Raw genomic sequence first — 16,752 nt, 5'->3', positions numbered from 1 at the left:
GCAGCTGTCTCCTAGGCTGTCCTAGTAATGTCTGCCTTAATTGTGCCTGCCAGTTTGCTTCCTCCCACAGCTGAGGAGTCAGTATACTGAGCTGTCCCTGTGCCACAGCAGCTTTGCTGCCAGTCATGGCATGTAGCACTGACATGAAACTCATAGCTAAACTTGTGAGCCATGTGTGGCTATGAGATTTCTCACAGCAAGTGTGAATGCAAAAATATCCTTTACCACTAATACACAGGCAAAATTGGAACACACAACAGAAGTATGTAGTATCACAACTTACCATATTTTCTTTTTAGGTTGCAAACATAATTCTTCAGGAAGGTAAAAACTCTGCCATTTTATGGACTGTAACAGTTCTGGAGGCATTTTTTTAGAAAAATCATAATAATGGCCAAACCTTGTAGTTGTGGTTGGGCTGGCCTGTGGAAACAGCAACATTGATTGCAACAACCTATTAATTAAATAATTAAATAGCAATGCACTTGAAAGAAACCTCTGTTTTCTTCCCTTTCAGCTGAAGTACAAGCTTCAAGTAGAACAACATTATAATATTTACAACTAAATTTTGGTTCCTTCTATAGAATGTTCTAAGTTGTTACAGAACTTACTGAGAAACTTCTGAAAATTTTCAAAAGCAATTCTTTTAAATAACTTTCTTTTCTCTAAGTCAGTGTTCTAGCTATAATTACCTAACTTTTAAGGATTGAAGCAGAACCCCACCCCCTCAATCTATCAAAATCTAAATATTTTTAATGCAAAATGTAACTTTATTTAAAACAAGGATTCTGAAAGCAATTTAAACAGGGGCTGTTCTTTGGCCTATAATCTATTCTTTATCCGGATTACAGATCAGAATGTTTTTACTGCAATCTCTGCCAGAGCTCATCTTTTTATTGTGTACTTCCAAGCCCCCTTAATGTTTTAGAAAGGCCTTGACTAACTGAACTTTGATCTGATGTCTTCATTGAGAAAAGCTCCAGGTTGCCCATTTCAGATGCAAATCCTTACTGAGGCCCAATAGAGTTTAGTAAAGACAGCAAAAAAGAAGAAACAAGAAGTTTCCAGGATCCTCTTTGAGAATCCTGAGCCACATTGGTGTCCTTAATCCACCCTGCTGCATGGATTAAGGTAGGTGATAACCTCTCTTGATTCAAAAGAATAAGCACAGCGCCTACAAACTGGGTGGAGACTAGGATTTGGCTATAATAAAACACCATGCAATAAAAGCTCGGTCTATGTCAGAAGCCTGTGAATAGGCCTCAATGTCCTGCATTCCCAGGCTTAGCAGGGAAGCTTGCAAAAAGCCTACCTGAATCAAGTAAGCATGAATAATCTGCCTTAGCAGAATGACCATGGAGAGTGCCAAGCAGGGACTTTCCTCTTAAGTCTGATAAATTTATTAGTGGATTGGAGGCTCAAGCCTGTTCTTTCCTGGATTCCTGTTTTGCACAAGGAGAAATACACTAAATTGTCAGTGAGCAGAGCGTGCTTTTATGCTACCGTCTGCTGTTAATGTTTCTAATTGCAATACTAATGTGCTAGAAATCTCAGATTTAGGATGAATCAAGGCAGAAAATTGATTTCATGCTGTGACAGTTTATATATTGCCCCAAGAACACAAGCACTTCATTCAAAAAAAAAAAAAAAAAAGAGAAGCAAAAAACCCCCACACTGTCTTGCATTGCAAAATAGGCTATCCACATACCCCAAAGTTTAAATGAAATTAACCTCTGATACAGGTAAGAGTAACAAACTGTCAAGGGCACATCAATTACCATGCAGCCTGCTATTCTGGCAGATTTCACATAAATCTTCTGCCTTTTCCTGATATACAAGGTGTATGCAATATACCTTGTACACCAAAAGACCTGTACACAGAGAAAATGTGATAGCTATGAAGAACACCTAAGAATGAAATGAGTTACCTACCTCTGCCTACCTACTATGTGAGGTTTAAAATGGGAAGGGAATATAATAATTATATAAAAATATAAAAACTAAATTAAGCAGCAAATATGCCACAAAGACAGCTTTTACTCAGCATTCTTTCTTCATGTAAATTCAGATATTAGATGGAAAAAGCTTTCTGCTAACACGATTAGAATTCTACTTAAAAGCAAAGTTATTTTCTGTCTTCAAATCTTGAAACTTCTGAAAGTTTCTGAAAATATAGTAGTTTATTAATCCAATCAGTTTGGAAAATACTCCATGAAATTTTATTAAACATGATTTTTTTTTTCCCCAGCAAAACAAAAAAAATTACCAGCGAAGATGTTGATTAAATGGTAGTACCAAGTGCATTAAACATCCATGGTGCTGCAAGGTAACATCAGGTGTTTCCTCAATGTATTCATCACTCAACTCAATTTAGCACAGCAGCAAAATTTTAGGAAAATTGCATTAGAAATTGGAAAATATATTTTGCAATATATTGGAAAATATATTTTTCAAAACTATCTTTCAGTAACATAGAAGTATCCTGAGAAATTTTAGGTATAGATAGCTTAATAATTAGACTTTTAGTTGCAATTTTTAATGTAAAAATTAAATGTAACATGTTTATAAAAAATAATGTACCTCAACTATTCAGAATGATCAACATCCAGTTTAGAAAGCAGCAATGGTAACAAAGGAAACACCTCACCAAAGACTGACCATTTTATTCTACCTTGCACAATCCAATTTCAATAATAGAGACAAGTACATAATGCATTGTAAAGAAATATTATATTAGTGGAAGAAATTACTACTTCTGTGAAGTTGTGGAAGATGTGTGCACACCTAGCTATGGACTATTTGCATGTTTTCCTGTTTTGTTATGACATCAGAACACTATTTGTTAACCCCATGCGGTTGTGTCCTTATCAAAGTACAAGGAATTCTGCTAGATTTTAAAGCAGACAAATTATTTTGGGGATGGTTCAGAGTGGCACAACAAGCTCCACAATAATAAAATTGATGAGATTCTATGATTACCCTGAAGGCTGTTTGATTTGGCATGTCAGCATATATAAGTCTTTTCTGACACAACTACATAGCCATGCCTGTGCAATTTCACAGAAAACCAAACATGCCAAGCCTTGTAAGATCATTTTGTCACATTCCAATTATGTTTTTTAAGAATATGACTGAACTTACTAGGCAGTTATGACTACATCTAAATCAGAATTTATAAATGTAGGCTAAAATGTATAGACAAAGTAACTTTATTTTTGTTGTTCTGGATAGCCAAAACCGCTGTAATTTTATTAAAGCCTGATTGTGCCACTGGAAAGTCACCATCCAGAGGAGATACATTATTCACAAAACACCAACAACTGTGAACTCTGAAAGACTGACCACTGTGCTTGTTTCTTATGTACTCCCTCACAGTGATTAGTTTCTAGTGACAGTGAAGCTGATACAATCTCAAGTGCTTACTTTAGTTGTTATGCATGTGGATAAGCAGGTCAACAGCTTGCTACACACAGTACTTTCACTTCAGAGATGTAGTACATACTGCTGATTAACCCAACTTAAGTAATTGGCATGCAACTAAATTTGGGCAAGTTTGTAACAGTCCAAGTTATTCAAGCTTGCATAAAAAGCTGTCTCAATTTAATAATACTAATGGAGAAATACAACTTCGATGTTTTTTTGCCTTTAAATTATTATTGTCTCTATTAAGTTTTACAGTTTCTGCAAACTCTCCAATTTCCTTTGTTATCTCCAGCAATCAAAAAATACAATGGTGTATGATAATTTACCCTCAGGAGACAATCTTATAACACTGTCCCTTAGCAGGTCTGTTGTCTAGTTTCTACTGAAAAACATTTGCCCTGCAAATTCAGTTTCAGTGCAAGAAGAAAAAAGTGTGAAGTACTGTTTACCTCCATTTTTGGTAAATTTCGGTAGCGCCAGGCTATTTTCATAGAATCCTGAAAATCTTCAGATTTAACAGCCATTGCTTCTTCTCCCAGTTCATTTCTGTGCCCATCATCAAGCAAAGGGGCTGGAAGTTCCTACAGGTAGAGAGTGAAACGATGTCAGCTATCTACAGTAGAAATAGCAATTCAACTTTTTTATCCCTCCCCCCCCCAATTTAGCTAATACAATTATCTTAATAAAATGGACAGATTTAAAACAAAACTTGACACGGCAGGGGGGTTGGAACTAGATGATCCTCCTTCCAACCCTGACTGATTTTATCATAAAATAACTGTACTGAAAGAATGGCCCCTACTAATACTAAGTATGGAAAACCCCAAGTAATTACTGTGAGAAAAAATAACTATACAAATGTAAGCAGATGTAGAATGGAAATATCGCATTGCATACTCTATACATTTGGAGCAGCATCCATACTCCTTTTAAATTTTTCTTTAAAGCTTGACTTCCTAAACTATTCTATTTCTGAGAATAGATAAGTTCTCTGCATAAGCCTATTTTATAATAAGATCACTTTTCTCTGTTAGCATCTGCAAATCTTTCAAAAGTATTCAATAGACCACAATAGCCTATAGACACTGCCTGAAAATAACTAACAGGAGTGTTTTAATGTTCTCTTCTCCTAACCATTAGGCAAGATATCTAGGAATGATGGAACATAGAAAAGGGAGTAAAAGGAAGGGGCAGATATTTAATCCTGGAATTTTTATGAGTTTCTAATGCAAAAATTTCTGGCTAAAAAAATCCACAAGGCAGTACATATTGCATTGGATTTTATTATTCTATGGTATGAGGACAGAACTGCACCTTTGACTTGAATCTAAATTAGGAAAAATGATTTATTACAACCTTTCTCCTTTCTATTGTTGCATGACTAAAGAAGTAAACAGGACTGAATGGATATCAAGCACAGCATCCAAAATTTATACAGTGAGATTCCACACCTATTAGAGGAATGAAGTGTAACCAAGTTTTCTGACCCAATTTTATTCTGTGTAAGCTGGAGGACACAAAAACATGTTATCTGCTTCAAACAGATCAAGACTTGTTTGAAAAACTAAGTTTCCATCAAGCAAAGACCCTTGACAGAACTGAGATGTGGTCTCAAGGGTTAAAAATACATAGAGCTCACCAGTATCTCTTTTACAAAGTATTAGGAGTGAAGATATAAACCCCTCAAATTTGAAAACTTGAGGACAACTTCAATCTAAGTATGGGCTGTGCACAAAACACTAGGTTCAGCACTGCCTATGTACAAACATCTAAGAGACGTTCACAGCTTTATGTAAGCAGATGTGGTATAAACAGACGCACAGAGAAAAAAAGTCAAAATAAGCCTAAAGAAATCCACTTTGGTATTAGCATTATGCTAAATCAGTAATAAAGAATACAGGAGATAAACCCTGCAGATAGTTCAATACCAACTCTCTCCAACCAGGTGTTAGTTTTGTTTCTTTAGTGAAAATTAACACAATATCTGCAATACTGACAAAACTGGTAACAAATGTTTCTATTTCCAGCACAGGTTGTTTTGGTCTCTGAGTGGTTCATCAGTACACCCTCCAAGGGAAAAGGTGATAGAAGCTCTGAAAATGTTAAAGTAGTTACTTCAACAAAGTTGCAGAAACAGAACAACTGTATCTAAGCAGAAGACACAAGCCACACCTTTTGAGCGAAAGAAATTATTTTTTTTTACTTTCTGTTTGCAAATGAACTAAAAAAGACTGGTAAAGGCTCTTCATGGGAGTGGTTATGTCCAGAGTTAATTTTTCAGCTGTTGTTGTATGACTTGTTTAAAAGTACACTTGTATGTGATAATCTCATACTATCATGATTGTAAAAATTAAGCTTTAAAGGTAGGAAAGCTACAGAGATTAGAATCTTAAATTAGCATTAACAGCTTTTATAAAAGTCACACATTTGTAACAGGTGTTTCAGTAAAAGATGAAATTTACTTTTGTCAAAGTTTTCTTATACGTACCCAGAAAGAAAGCAGGGAAAGTTTCCAAACAAAGACAAAGATTTCTGACACTTAGAAGAAAATGAAAACAGAACACTGCAACAAAATGTTCTGAGAAAGGAACAAATAAAAACACAAGCTGACAAGCATGCCACTGCATTTCACATATATGCAGATACAAATTATTTGCATTTACTTCTAAGAGCACTTCTATAAAGGATTTCTCTAAAAAGAAGAAAGATGTTATTTTGAACTTTATTTTATTATTTGGATATCCACAATAAAGAGTTAATTAATCTTATTTTCCAGTTAGGTGTTATTTTGGAAACAAATTACTAAAGAGCTGAACAATCACGCAGATTTAATTTCCTAATCCATTTATTCATAGATTTAAGGTGGATAAGGTAACGTGGTCTTTCCTTTTCAGTGAAGAGCTGCTCATATGCAATCATCTCAAAACAGTGCTCAACTATACTAATAAAAAATGAATAAATTAAATCAGCCTTCATTGAAAAAGTGAGTTCTGTAAAGGAACAATTCCATAAGCCAAAACATTTCTAGATATCTCCTCCTTTCATTCACCAAGATCAGTTGGCTCCCCAGTACTATCTGCAACTTTTTATAGCGGTGGCTAACCTCTGTTTTTCTGCAAAACAAGGGCCAGCCACAATATGGAAGAGATCATGAAATCCTGCCTAAGCAGTTCATCAAACTCCCTGAGCTTGCCTGTTTCAGATCCTACCACTGATACAACAAGCTGTCACTGGCCAGCTATCATATCACCCATAAAGCTGAAATCCAGGGAATGGCTTATTTTACTATTACCTTTACGGTAAGTAAGGAGAAAACCAGCACCAGTATTTTCTTTAATTAATATTTTTCTCCTCTAGATTCACGGCAAATGCCTGTTGTGGTACTGGTTCACTTGTACTTTAGCAAAGATAAATTTGAGACAGGAGCACTTAGCTATACACATTTCATTTTATTTCATCACACATACTGTATGTTTTACCCAGAGACTGTATTTTACTCTAAAATTGAACAGAGGTCAAGATAATAAGGTGTGAGAGGTTCTCCAAGTATTATTGATGAAGTAAAATCTACTTCAATGGACTCACGTAACACTGAAAAAATTACCTGCCTGGCAGGAACAAAACTTTTTTACTTGGCACTACAGAAAAAGGAGACATCACAAATCTTAGGTGTTGACACCTGAGAAGCTCAGTCCACAAAAATCAGAGACAGACACACTATCAGTGCAAGACAATTAGGCACTGTGGTATGCCTTAACTGCTGCTAGGAATGAAACAGATTAAGAGGTCAAGGAAAAATGGTTTCACCTGAAGCTGATAAAAGATTTTGGCAGCCAGAGTTTAAAACCTAAGTATCCATCTAACATAGCCGTTTTACTAATAGTTTACTTTTACCTTCTGACAAAATAAAGAGATTTTATTCTGACATAATAAAACCTACTAGTATTATTAAATGATTGTTTAAACATGAGAAAGTTCACACGAAGCAACATTAGAAAACCCGTGACTCATTATGTACCACAGCAGTCAAGCAGATGCATCAGCTCCCGGTTTATGCTGTCTTGTCCCTTGCTGCCCCAGAGAAAGAACCAGAAGCACCTGAAGAACTCTCTCATACCTCTCAGCTGCTTTTCCAAAATGAATTTACCTAATAACTACCATGCTTAGCTGAAGATTATGTTTCTTAGATATACTATGCTCTTACAAGAAATATGTTCACTTGATGCACTGAGACTTTTGGCACAATTAGGTCTCATGACCATACAATTTTCCATCCCAACAGACATTTTGCTCTAAAGCAAACAGGCCCTAAATCATATTCTTGCAGGTGGTAGTTGTGAACTTCATCACCTTTCAGTAGGCTTCATACACAATTCAACTGCAATCTGGAAAAGGTAGTCTGCCTTTGGAGCTGACTGGAATTCAGAGGACTAATTGCTTGAGCTCCACTTGGTATTTTAGTGTGATTAAATACATTCCAAGATGTCCTTAAACACAAACAGGAAAAAAGAATTCTGACTTTATTCATGATCTGAGTATATCTGCAACTTGAACACATTTTAGATAAAGATTAATGAACTAATGAAGGTTGCATCCTAACTTTATCGCTATTATCCCAGCTTCTGTTTGCCCTCATTTCCCTCCCACTTACACTGAAGTGTATGAAAGAGCAGCAGGACATGCAGTTGCTGTTTGAAGGTGTCTGCATTAACTAGAAGCCAATATGCATGCTGTCCCTAGCCTGCTAATAGCCTGAATGGAATACTGATCCGTGGATTCCATTCCATAATTTTAAAATTACATCTTTGTATGAGCACATTTGGAAAGCGAGAGAGCTGAAAATTGATTAGTAGGGTTGGAATTGGGAAGAATTAGAGACACAAAACACAGTTATATAAACCTGCTTTATGTGTGATATCAGGAATATCGAAAAGAAACCTGATTCAAAACATCGATCCAAACATTTCTTTTTATCTTCGTATTACCTTTTTATCTTCATGGTAACTAGACATGGATTAAAAAGCTTTCCCCTCTTCTGACACTGCAAAGGAAATGCTATTCTTTGTTTCAACAAAACAGTTCTTTCCAAATCTGACCACACATGAGTGATACAGAGCACCTAAGTCAGAAGTCTCAACACAGGTATACTCTCAAAATACAGGCTGGCTGGTTGGATACATAAAGTTCACAACTTTTCAGTGTCATGAAAGGTTGTGTTACTTTTCAAGAACTACAAAACACAGAAAGAAAACAAACAAACAAAAACTCATGGAAAGGGTAAAGCAGACCAGCAGCTAAACTGTCCACAGAACAGAGGCTTCTTCTGGCACAGCTATACAATAACTGAAAACTATACAGCAGAGCACAGAGAGAGAACAGTGGACAGCATGGCTTCTATGAACAACATCCAGTGATGGATAAGCCTGGGCTTTTCCTCAAAACAGGAAAAGAGTGTGAGAGATTTAAGAGCAGGGCTTTAGCACAACTTGCTTTCTCTCAGATTCATTACAAATTGAGAAATAAAGAGATTAGTTTCCATCAGTCTAATGAAATCATTATTTCTGTTTGAGAACCGTACTTCTCCACCATATATAAAAAGCACTTCAATCCTGCTGCATTTATCAGAACTTATAAAAGGATTTGGGATTGTAATCCTGTTGAGGATTAAATAAAAATATAGTTGTAGAATCAAAATCAGAATTTCAGAAGGTTATTTAAACAAAAGGCTAAGAAAAGGAGACTTGATTCATCAGCCCATAATACGTCTATTGAATCTATTGCTGCTTAAAAATATCTCAGCTCCCACATTTGAAAAGCTTTGGAACTGATAATTTTGTGGCATTAGTGTGTCAGCTTCTGAGAACTGTCACATTCTCCTAGGCTAAGAAAAGACAAATCTCTCATGAGGCATAGAAAAAAAATCAAAACCAAAATATGTAGCAACGCAGTAGTTAAGATAATAGTAATAGAAAAGGATGAAAACATACAACATTTCTTGGGGTCAACTTAAATACAAGTCTTTGCTACTCAGCATGAATACACAAAAAGGCAGACAAGTGCTAAAGTTACTAAGTGTGGTCTGGTTGGGCCACTCAACTGTGTCTAGAGTGAAATGTAGCAGGAAGGAAAAAGAAGGAAGCTTGTGGCTATGTTTTAAAATATAAGTTCAGGAAAAAAGTCATTTTCTGAAGTGCTAATAATTAACGACAATACAATTAAAGTAACTTCATTTTCGACAAGCCAATCTTCCAAAGGCTTTATTGCAAACACAAAATAATTTAATTATTAAATCTTTCATCTTAGTAATAAAAGGGTATACAACCCTATCTGCTAGCAATCCAGGTCTTTCTGTGTTTGCTGCCACATTACTTTGCCTGCCTTGTTTTGGCAGATGCACGAAGCAAAATCAGATTCTAACAGTTTGACCTCTCTCACTTCTTATGTTCTCTAGGGGATAATAAAATCCGAGATACAATCCCACAGCAGTTAATGAAGCTTAACCTCACACCCTCTTAATTACCAATGCATTACACCAACTATAGGCATCATACTCCTCTCTAAGCTATTTTACAATGCTAAAGAAGTACTACTGTGCTATTATTTAGCAACATAATCCAAGCTGTATGTGAAATCCCTCTTATAGAAAATCCTTTGATCCTTATGGGTTTCAATAACTGTATAATTAATAGTACTTCAGAATTTACATTATCTATTTATGTATCTATATGTGCTGTTCACATGGTTTTATGCAACTATTTTGCAATGCACTATCATCACAGCTACAATTAAAGAAATGTGAAATCAAGAACTATTAAAAGGAGGACGATTCACTGTTGATCTCTAAGTGCAATGATATTTAAATACATTCACATGAATTTACAGCTCTTTTTCATGATATTAATTTTTTAGTATTTAAAGGACACCAGATGGTAAGTCAGGAATGGTAAATATTTCCTTTTGAATAATGTATTATAAAAATGTCAGTTTAAAGGGCCCTACTCCTAAAAGGGGGGACGATTCTATTTTGATTGCAAACACAAGGTCTATTGTTAAAGAACACAAATGACGGGATACAGAATTTTTCTCCTTTCAGTGGCTCTTGTACAACAATTTATTTCCATCTTCAGGTAAAGCCATTCTATGAAAATTTTAATTTGACATTCCAAAGGATCAAATGGTTGTCAACTCAGGATAAGTAAGAATTTTAAGAAGAGAAAAGGGAAGTAATATTTCTCTGTTTAGGGAGGGAAAGATGAGGGGGACAGGGAGGGAAAGTTAATTGAAAGTACTCTAAGTGTTTTTTGTTGTTTGTTTTTTTTTTTAACCCATGAAAATACATTCTCTACTTTACATAGACAGAAATAAACCCTACAGTCAAGTCATAGAAATCTTTGCTATAACTTTATTGCACTGTGGCTCCATTTCACAGCACTGAAACCCAGAAATGCACATGAGAAGATTAGTTTAGATTTTTAAAATTTCATCTTCTTCTGGATCAGTTCATGAATGCTTAAGATAAAAAAAAAGTACTAAAAAAAATAATGTAAAGAAACTAAATATAAATGAAAGTGCATTTGTCCAAAATTCTGTAAATGCTGCTGCATTGTATATTGCACAAGTTGAAACAGATTTAATACTAGCATTATTCATGAACAGCTTTAAGGATGAGCACTATAAGCAATAGTTCATCGAGAAAATACATTCTATAAAGTTATCAACTATATTTCTAACATAGTTATTTGTGAACACTGAAGCCTAAACATTCAGGGGTTTTTAGGCTATTATATTCATGATACATTTAGCAGGCTAAGTAAGATCTGTGTCTAAAAACAAACAATTTTGTAACTGAGATAACAAAGTATCCTAATAAACAGCCAAGGATTTATATATAGGAAACCTAAAATTTGAGCCAAACATTTATTTCCTCTGTTCTAGAAAACCTTTTTATTAGATTGGTTTGAACTTTTGACAAAGACTAAGCTTTACACTTTAGAGAGTTCCCAGCATGGGTACTGCTTAAAAGCATTTCATTCTTTTTAAAGAGAAGCAATTATTTTTTTCTGGCATCCTCTTTCACACCAATACAACTTCTCTGTCAAGTTTATAACTGAGTTTTGTAATGTAGGATACATTGCAATATAATTAAAATATTTGCATTTTAATACAGAGAAATGTAAAATAGATATTCCATCTACCCAACATGCAAGCAAGAAAAGTAAACAGCAAAAGCTATACAGTAAAGAAATTAGATTTTTTTTAAGGGAACTTTCAAACTCTGAGCCAGCTGCCAGGGTTAGGTTCAACCCAAGTCTTTGTGTCACAAGGCTATCTTTACTTTGGAAAGAGAGATAATGGGTAGTAGGGAAGTTCACTGGTGCTGTAACTGTAATTGGATTGCTGTGATGAGAACATTTAATAGCACATAGCAGCTGAATCACTACAACAAGGAATAAAAGGACAATAGGAACGTAGCCCTACTTCCATATATTTTTTCACCTTTCAAGTTGTTATGCTTTTAGTTTCTTTATGTAGCATCTAAAAATGTCAGATGACAGAAAAAAACACTTCTTGCATTCATAGACAGCTTCTTTTACAACACCAGATGGCCAAGAGACAAGCAGTTAGCATAGTGGTCTTTGAAAATGGAAGCTTGGAATGCCCTGGTCACCAGCCTGATCATCTCTCCCAGGTTTGCATTCTTCCTTTTGACAAAACAATGTTTTAGACTCATATCTGTGAGGGGAAATTGTAAGCATCATGGTTGAATCTGCTTTGCTGGACTAAAGAAGTTCACAGCTATGTTTTCAAGAGGTTGCTTGCATACACAGTAATATAGCACTGACGCTCAGGAGGTTGGCTATTGTTGTTTTTTATAAATAACCCTCAAACTAACAAAAGTACATTTTGGTAGATTGTTTCTGCATTCATCTTTTCAGTGGGAAAGTCTAAGTGTGCACTTTCTGCTCTTTAGGCCCACTCAGTAAAACCAGTTTGCTAGAGATGGCGTTTTTTGTCTTTTCCAAATGATGAACTTAAGCAAAATGCCACATTTAAAAATATACTTTCCATTTGTCTTAGAGACCTTCTTAGCTTGGTAGGAATTTTATAAAAACTAGTTCCTGAAGTTTTTATTGATTTTGTCCCTATTGCTTTTTAAATAAATCATTATATTTACCTGCACCTCCCAGCTTTCTCAACAAATGCTGCTGCATTTTTTCCTTTTCTCTACACCACTTATGTGGTTTCTCCTGGCTTAACATCAGGATACATCCCATAAACACAGTGAAGCTGTCTAGCTGATGCATGGGAACACTAAGGGCTTTACTACTTGAGAGAATCTTCTGTATAGTTCTCCAGAGAGCAAACTGCACATTGCTCATTTTCAAGCTTGGAAGTAGATGGAGATGTGCAAGGTAAATACTGCTTTATGCCTTAGTATGGGAAGCCTGGAAGGACTTCACTGGTAGCATTCCTTCTATGATGACTACTCTCTATTGTAAGGGTAGGAAAATTATCCCCACCATAAGCAGTAGGCTCACAGATTATGTCAAAGCATGGTTTTTTTTTCTTGAAGGATGTGCTCTGTATCCTCTAAAAGAGGATAAACACAGTGCCTTGAAGGAAATTTATACAAGAAAAAAACCTACCCATTTTATTAGCTTCTCTGTTTTTAAGCGTTTTAAACAGCCTTCCACAGTTTGTGGTGTAGAAGCCTAGTAAGGTATGGTACTGAAAGTACTGAAAACTGAATGTTAAGATATGATGTTTCCTTCAGGCATTTTATCATTGGTTTTCCATTTACCAGTGCAATCAGTTTTATTTCACAATCGATCACAGAATTATGGCATACTATTTCCAGCAATACATACTATTCCTAGTATTTATGCCCTTAGAGTAAAAAAAAGTTGCCTTTTGTTGAGTAATCCAGATTGAACAGAAATGCTCTCAAATATTTAAAATCCTTTCTAAAACCCACCATGTATATAGTTCTTTAGGTTTTACCAGAGGTGTATAATTTTTTAGCATTATGTCTTAATGCCAATTTCCTGAAGGAGCTTTGACTACAAAAGGCATGAATATGTTTTCAAATGATGATGGATAAATTGGTGGGTGGTATTATAGTATATCTTAGGCAGCTGATCAGGGCTTTTTATCCTCTTTTAGTTATATACAATTTCAAGATAATTATGGTCTATAAGAATGCCTTCTCCCCTTCCTACTACCAGCAATATTTGTTTTGGTTATAGGTTCAAGAAACTTCCAATCACATCACAAAACCGGAATAGGACAATTACAGCATCTCAGCAGAGAAATGAATGTTTAAATAGACTGACCACACACTTATGGACATAAGGCAGTTAATGAACCACCTTTATGTAAAACACCAGCTAATTAGAATACCAGCTATAGAATGTATTGAATCCGTATTTGAATTTCATAAAATAAAACCCAAGCATAAAATGCATAATTTAGGTTGATATGTACTGTACTTGTGTTGCCTTTCCAGTAAAGAATCAGTCTAATCAGATACTGAAAATTAATTACTGATCTTATAAAACAAAATTATTATTCAACAGTCAGACATATTATATTAAAATCCAAATTTGGTGGAGATATCCACAACCCAAGTAGATCATTTTTATGACAGCAGAGCACCTGAAGGTCCTCTGCCTTATAAGTCAAGTGAAGCAGTTGCAGGGAAAACTCTGCTTCTGTGATTGGGAGATCAAACTGTAGCCACTGCCAATTTTAGATTGTTTTTCTCCATGTGAGGCAACAATATTTTTTTAGGTAACACATACTGCCATTTCCAGAAGTGTGGAATCTTTCCAAGCATGAAAGGGAGTTTTCTAGATTGATGCCTAGCACATTACAGGGTTACTACACTGAAGCAATTTCAAGACAGCCACACAGAGAATCAACTCTACCATGCCTTGTCTGTTAAGCAAAGCAATTGCTCAATAGTACAGGTAAGAGCAGAAAGGCATAGGCAAGAGTACTATTGGATATGTAAACAGACAGATAGAGGAAGTCAAAATTCTGTTTTTCTCAAATTTCCTGTAGTAATATTGTCCATTCATTTAGAATCTCTTCTAGTAACTCCACTATGGAGTTCCAAGGTGAATGCAGAATTACTGCCTCATGTCTACCTCTGAAAAGCAAGAAGGAAAACTCACTCCAAATCAGACCAGAGAGTTTGGTAAGTCACACTGAACTAATTGACCACAAACTCAAACTGGTCCAGGAAGGACAGCTATAACAATTTCTGTTGATCAACTTCAAGGCCAGGCTTGACAAGGCTCTGGGTTACCTGATCTAGTGGACGATGTGCCTGCTGACTACAGGGGGGTTGGACTAGATGACCTTGGAGGTCCCTCCCACCCCAAACCATGCTATCATTCTACAATTCTAAATTTAACTCCCAAATCTCACTAGTGTAATACTCCTGTACTTCCCAACACATTCTTATGAACCACCAAGATTAATAATTCTTAACTATGCAATATACACACTCTAAAATGTATTGGAATTCATCAAGAGATTACAGCTTTACTTGTCAAAAGCTACAGTATTCTTTACCTTTAAAATGTTGTCAGGATGCTCTTTAGCAGAAGCAACAAACAAGTCATGTCCACAGACAACTCCCTCTGCGAGAAAATACTTGAACAACAAACTGGAGTAAAGGTTGTATTTATCTTCCTCTGTGAAAACAAAAATGGTTGGGATTGGGTTTTTTTCCAGATAAATCCCCTGCCTGAATTTTCATAACACTGTAAAAGCCTTTTGGTCCAGCTTCCAGAGCATATAATGTACAACAAGTAAAACATGATCCAAAGCCTTAAACATAATGCTTGATATTATTGTATTCCTAATTTTTCAAGCCAGAGAAATAGTTCTCAATCATATATTTGATTCTAAGATATGAATGGTATCAGTAATAGTGCTATCTTCCTAACAAGGCTTTCCTTATGTATCAACTAAAATTACTGAGTGTAGGGTTTTAACAGTAAGGAATTTTATTAATTTAGGATAACTGTGTTAATATTTAGATTTGTAATGCTTAAAATATCGATCAATTTGCTTAAAATATTTGTTAATTGATGCTGTTCACAATTTATTTGTATTTGGCAGGTTAAAGCTACAGAAAGCTGTCATTTCTTACAGAGACACTCATATCTGTATTTCTTTTAAAACTGTGAGAACTACAAAACAATGAAAGCAAACAAAAAAAAAGACAATTTGCAATGCCAGTTTTGAATGCTAAACAGAGCAAAATCACAAATACATACAAAAGACACAACTTATAGTTTGAGAAGTAAGACAATACTTGTTAACAGACATTCTGAATACTACCCTACTGAAAGAAAAACAAAATTCCACTGACTTCAGAATAGCATTGCCTTCAGCTTCTTCACTGCAAGTTAAGAATCAGAACGTCTTAATAAGCTTCATGTAATTAAAACCTATCATAACTCAAAACTATGGGGGAAGAGAATGAGCAAATAACAACAGAAATTTGCACCATCTCTGATTTTCTTTACTTTCAGGGAATATAAACAACAGTAATGTTAATGCTAGCAAAAAGAATTCCTAACACTTACTACATGATTAATTGTCCTGAAATATTCTAGATCATGCCTTTTGGAACAATATATTTCTGACATTTATTTTGAAAGTTGTGTCAAGTATTTTGTTTGGGATAAAAGTAAATGTAACTGTTAATTTTCACTTTTTCATCTGTTAACATGGCTGCTGGAAGATTATACACAGAGATGTTGTGGCAGAAAAACACAGAGACACAGATTTTTCTTTATACAGAACCAACAGACTCAATCCATTCTTTGTGTGACTTAGAAACAACTTCCTCTCTATTATAAATCACATATGGAAATATTTAAAAAAACCCCAACAAGACAAAACTAGTAACAAAGGCTGAAAATAAGGAAGTTGTCATTAACATCTAACTTGTAAAAAACACTAAAGAAAAAAAACCCAAAGAATATAACCTTGATATATACCAGAATAGTATGTTTTGGAGCTTAAGAGTCAAAAGAACCAATGAAGTGGAGTGCTAGGAAAGAAAGAAAAGAGATGTATATCCAAAAAGGAGAAAGAACATTAATAACAATGGGGAAATATAAGAAACAAATCACAGAAAACTAGTGTTGGATTGCTACATTCCTAATACGTTCACAATTTTTTAAATTCACTGCAGCAAAAAAACAGTTCTCCCAGAGATATTCCCCATCCTACAGGGGATATTAGGCAAACCAGACTTAATTTCCCGTCTCTTTTTTTTTTTTCTTTTTTTTTCCCCCCCAAAAGGTA

At 35.1% G+C, this 16,752-nt stretch overlaps 1 protein-coding gene across 1 annotated transcript in view; it reads right to left on the bottom strand.

The window, feature by feature from the left end:
• ELP4 (elongator acetyltransferase complex subunit 4) overlaps positions 1 to 16,752 on the bottom strand; it is a 120,722-nt gene that overhangs the window by 91,091 nt on the left and 12,879 nt on the right. The window contains exons 3-5 of the mRNA XM_054390574.1: positions 15,004 to 15,125; positions 3,873 to 4,004; positions 284 to 423 (exon numbers count right to left, since the gene is read on the bottom strand). Of these exons, the coding sequence (XP_054246549.1) occupies positions 284 to 423; positions 3,873 to 4,004; positions 15,004 to 15,125 (394 nt within the window). The remainder of the gene's footprint in view (positions 1 to 283; positions 424 to 3,872; positions 4,005 to 15,003; positions 15,126 to 16,752) is intronic.

This window comes from Indicator indicator, chromosome 21, assembly GCF_027791375.1.
Source record: "Indicator indicator isolate 239-I01 chromosome 21, UM_Iind_1.1, whole genome shotgun sequence".
Lineage (NCBI taxonomy): Eukaryota > Metazoa > Chordata > Aves > Piciformes > Indicatoridae > Indicator > Indicator indicator.
Note: the sequence above shows the minus strand (reverse complement) of the source record. Positions and strands in the feature narration are given on the sequence as shown.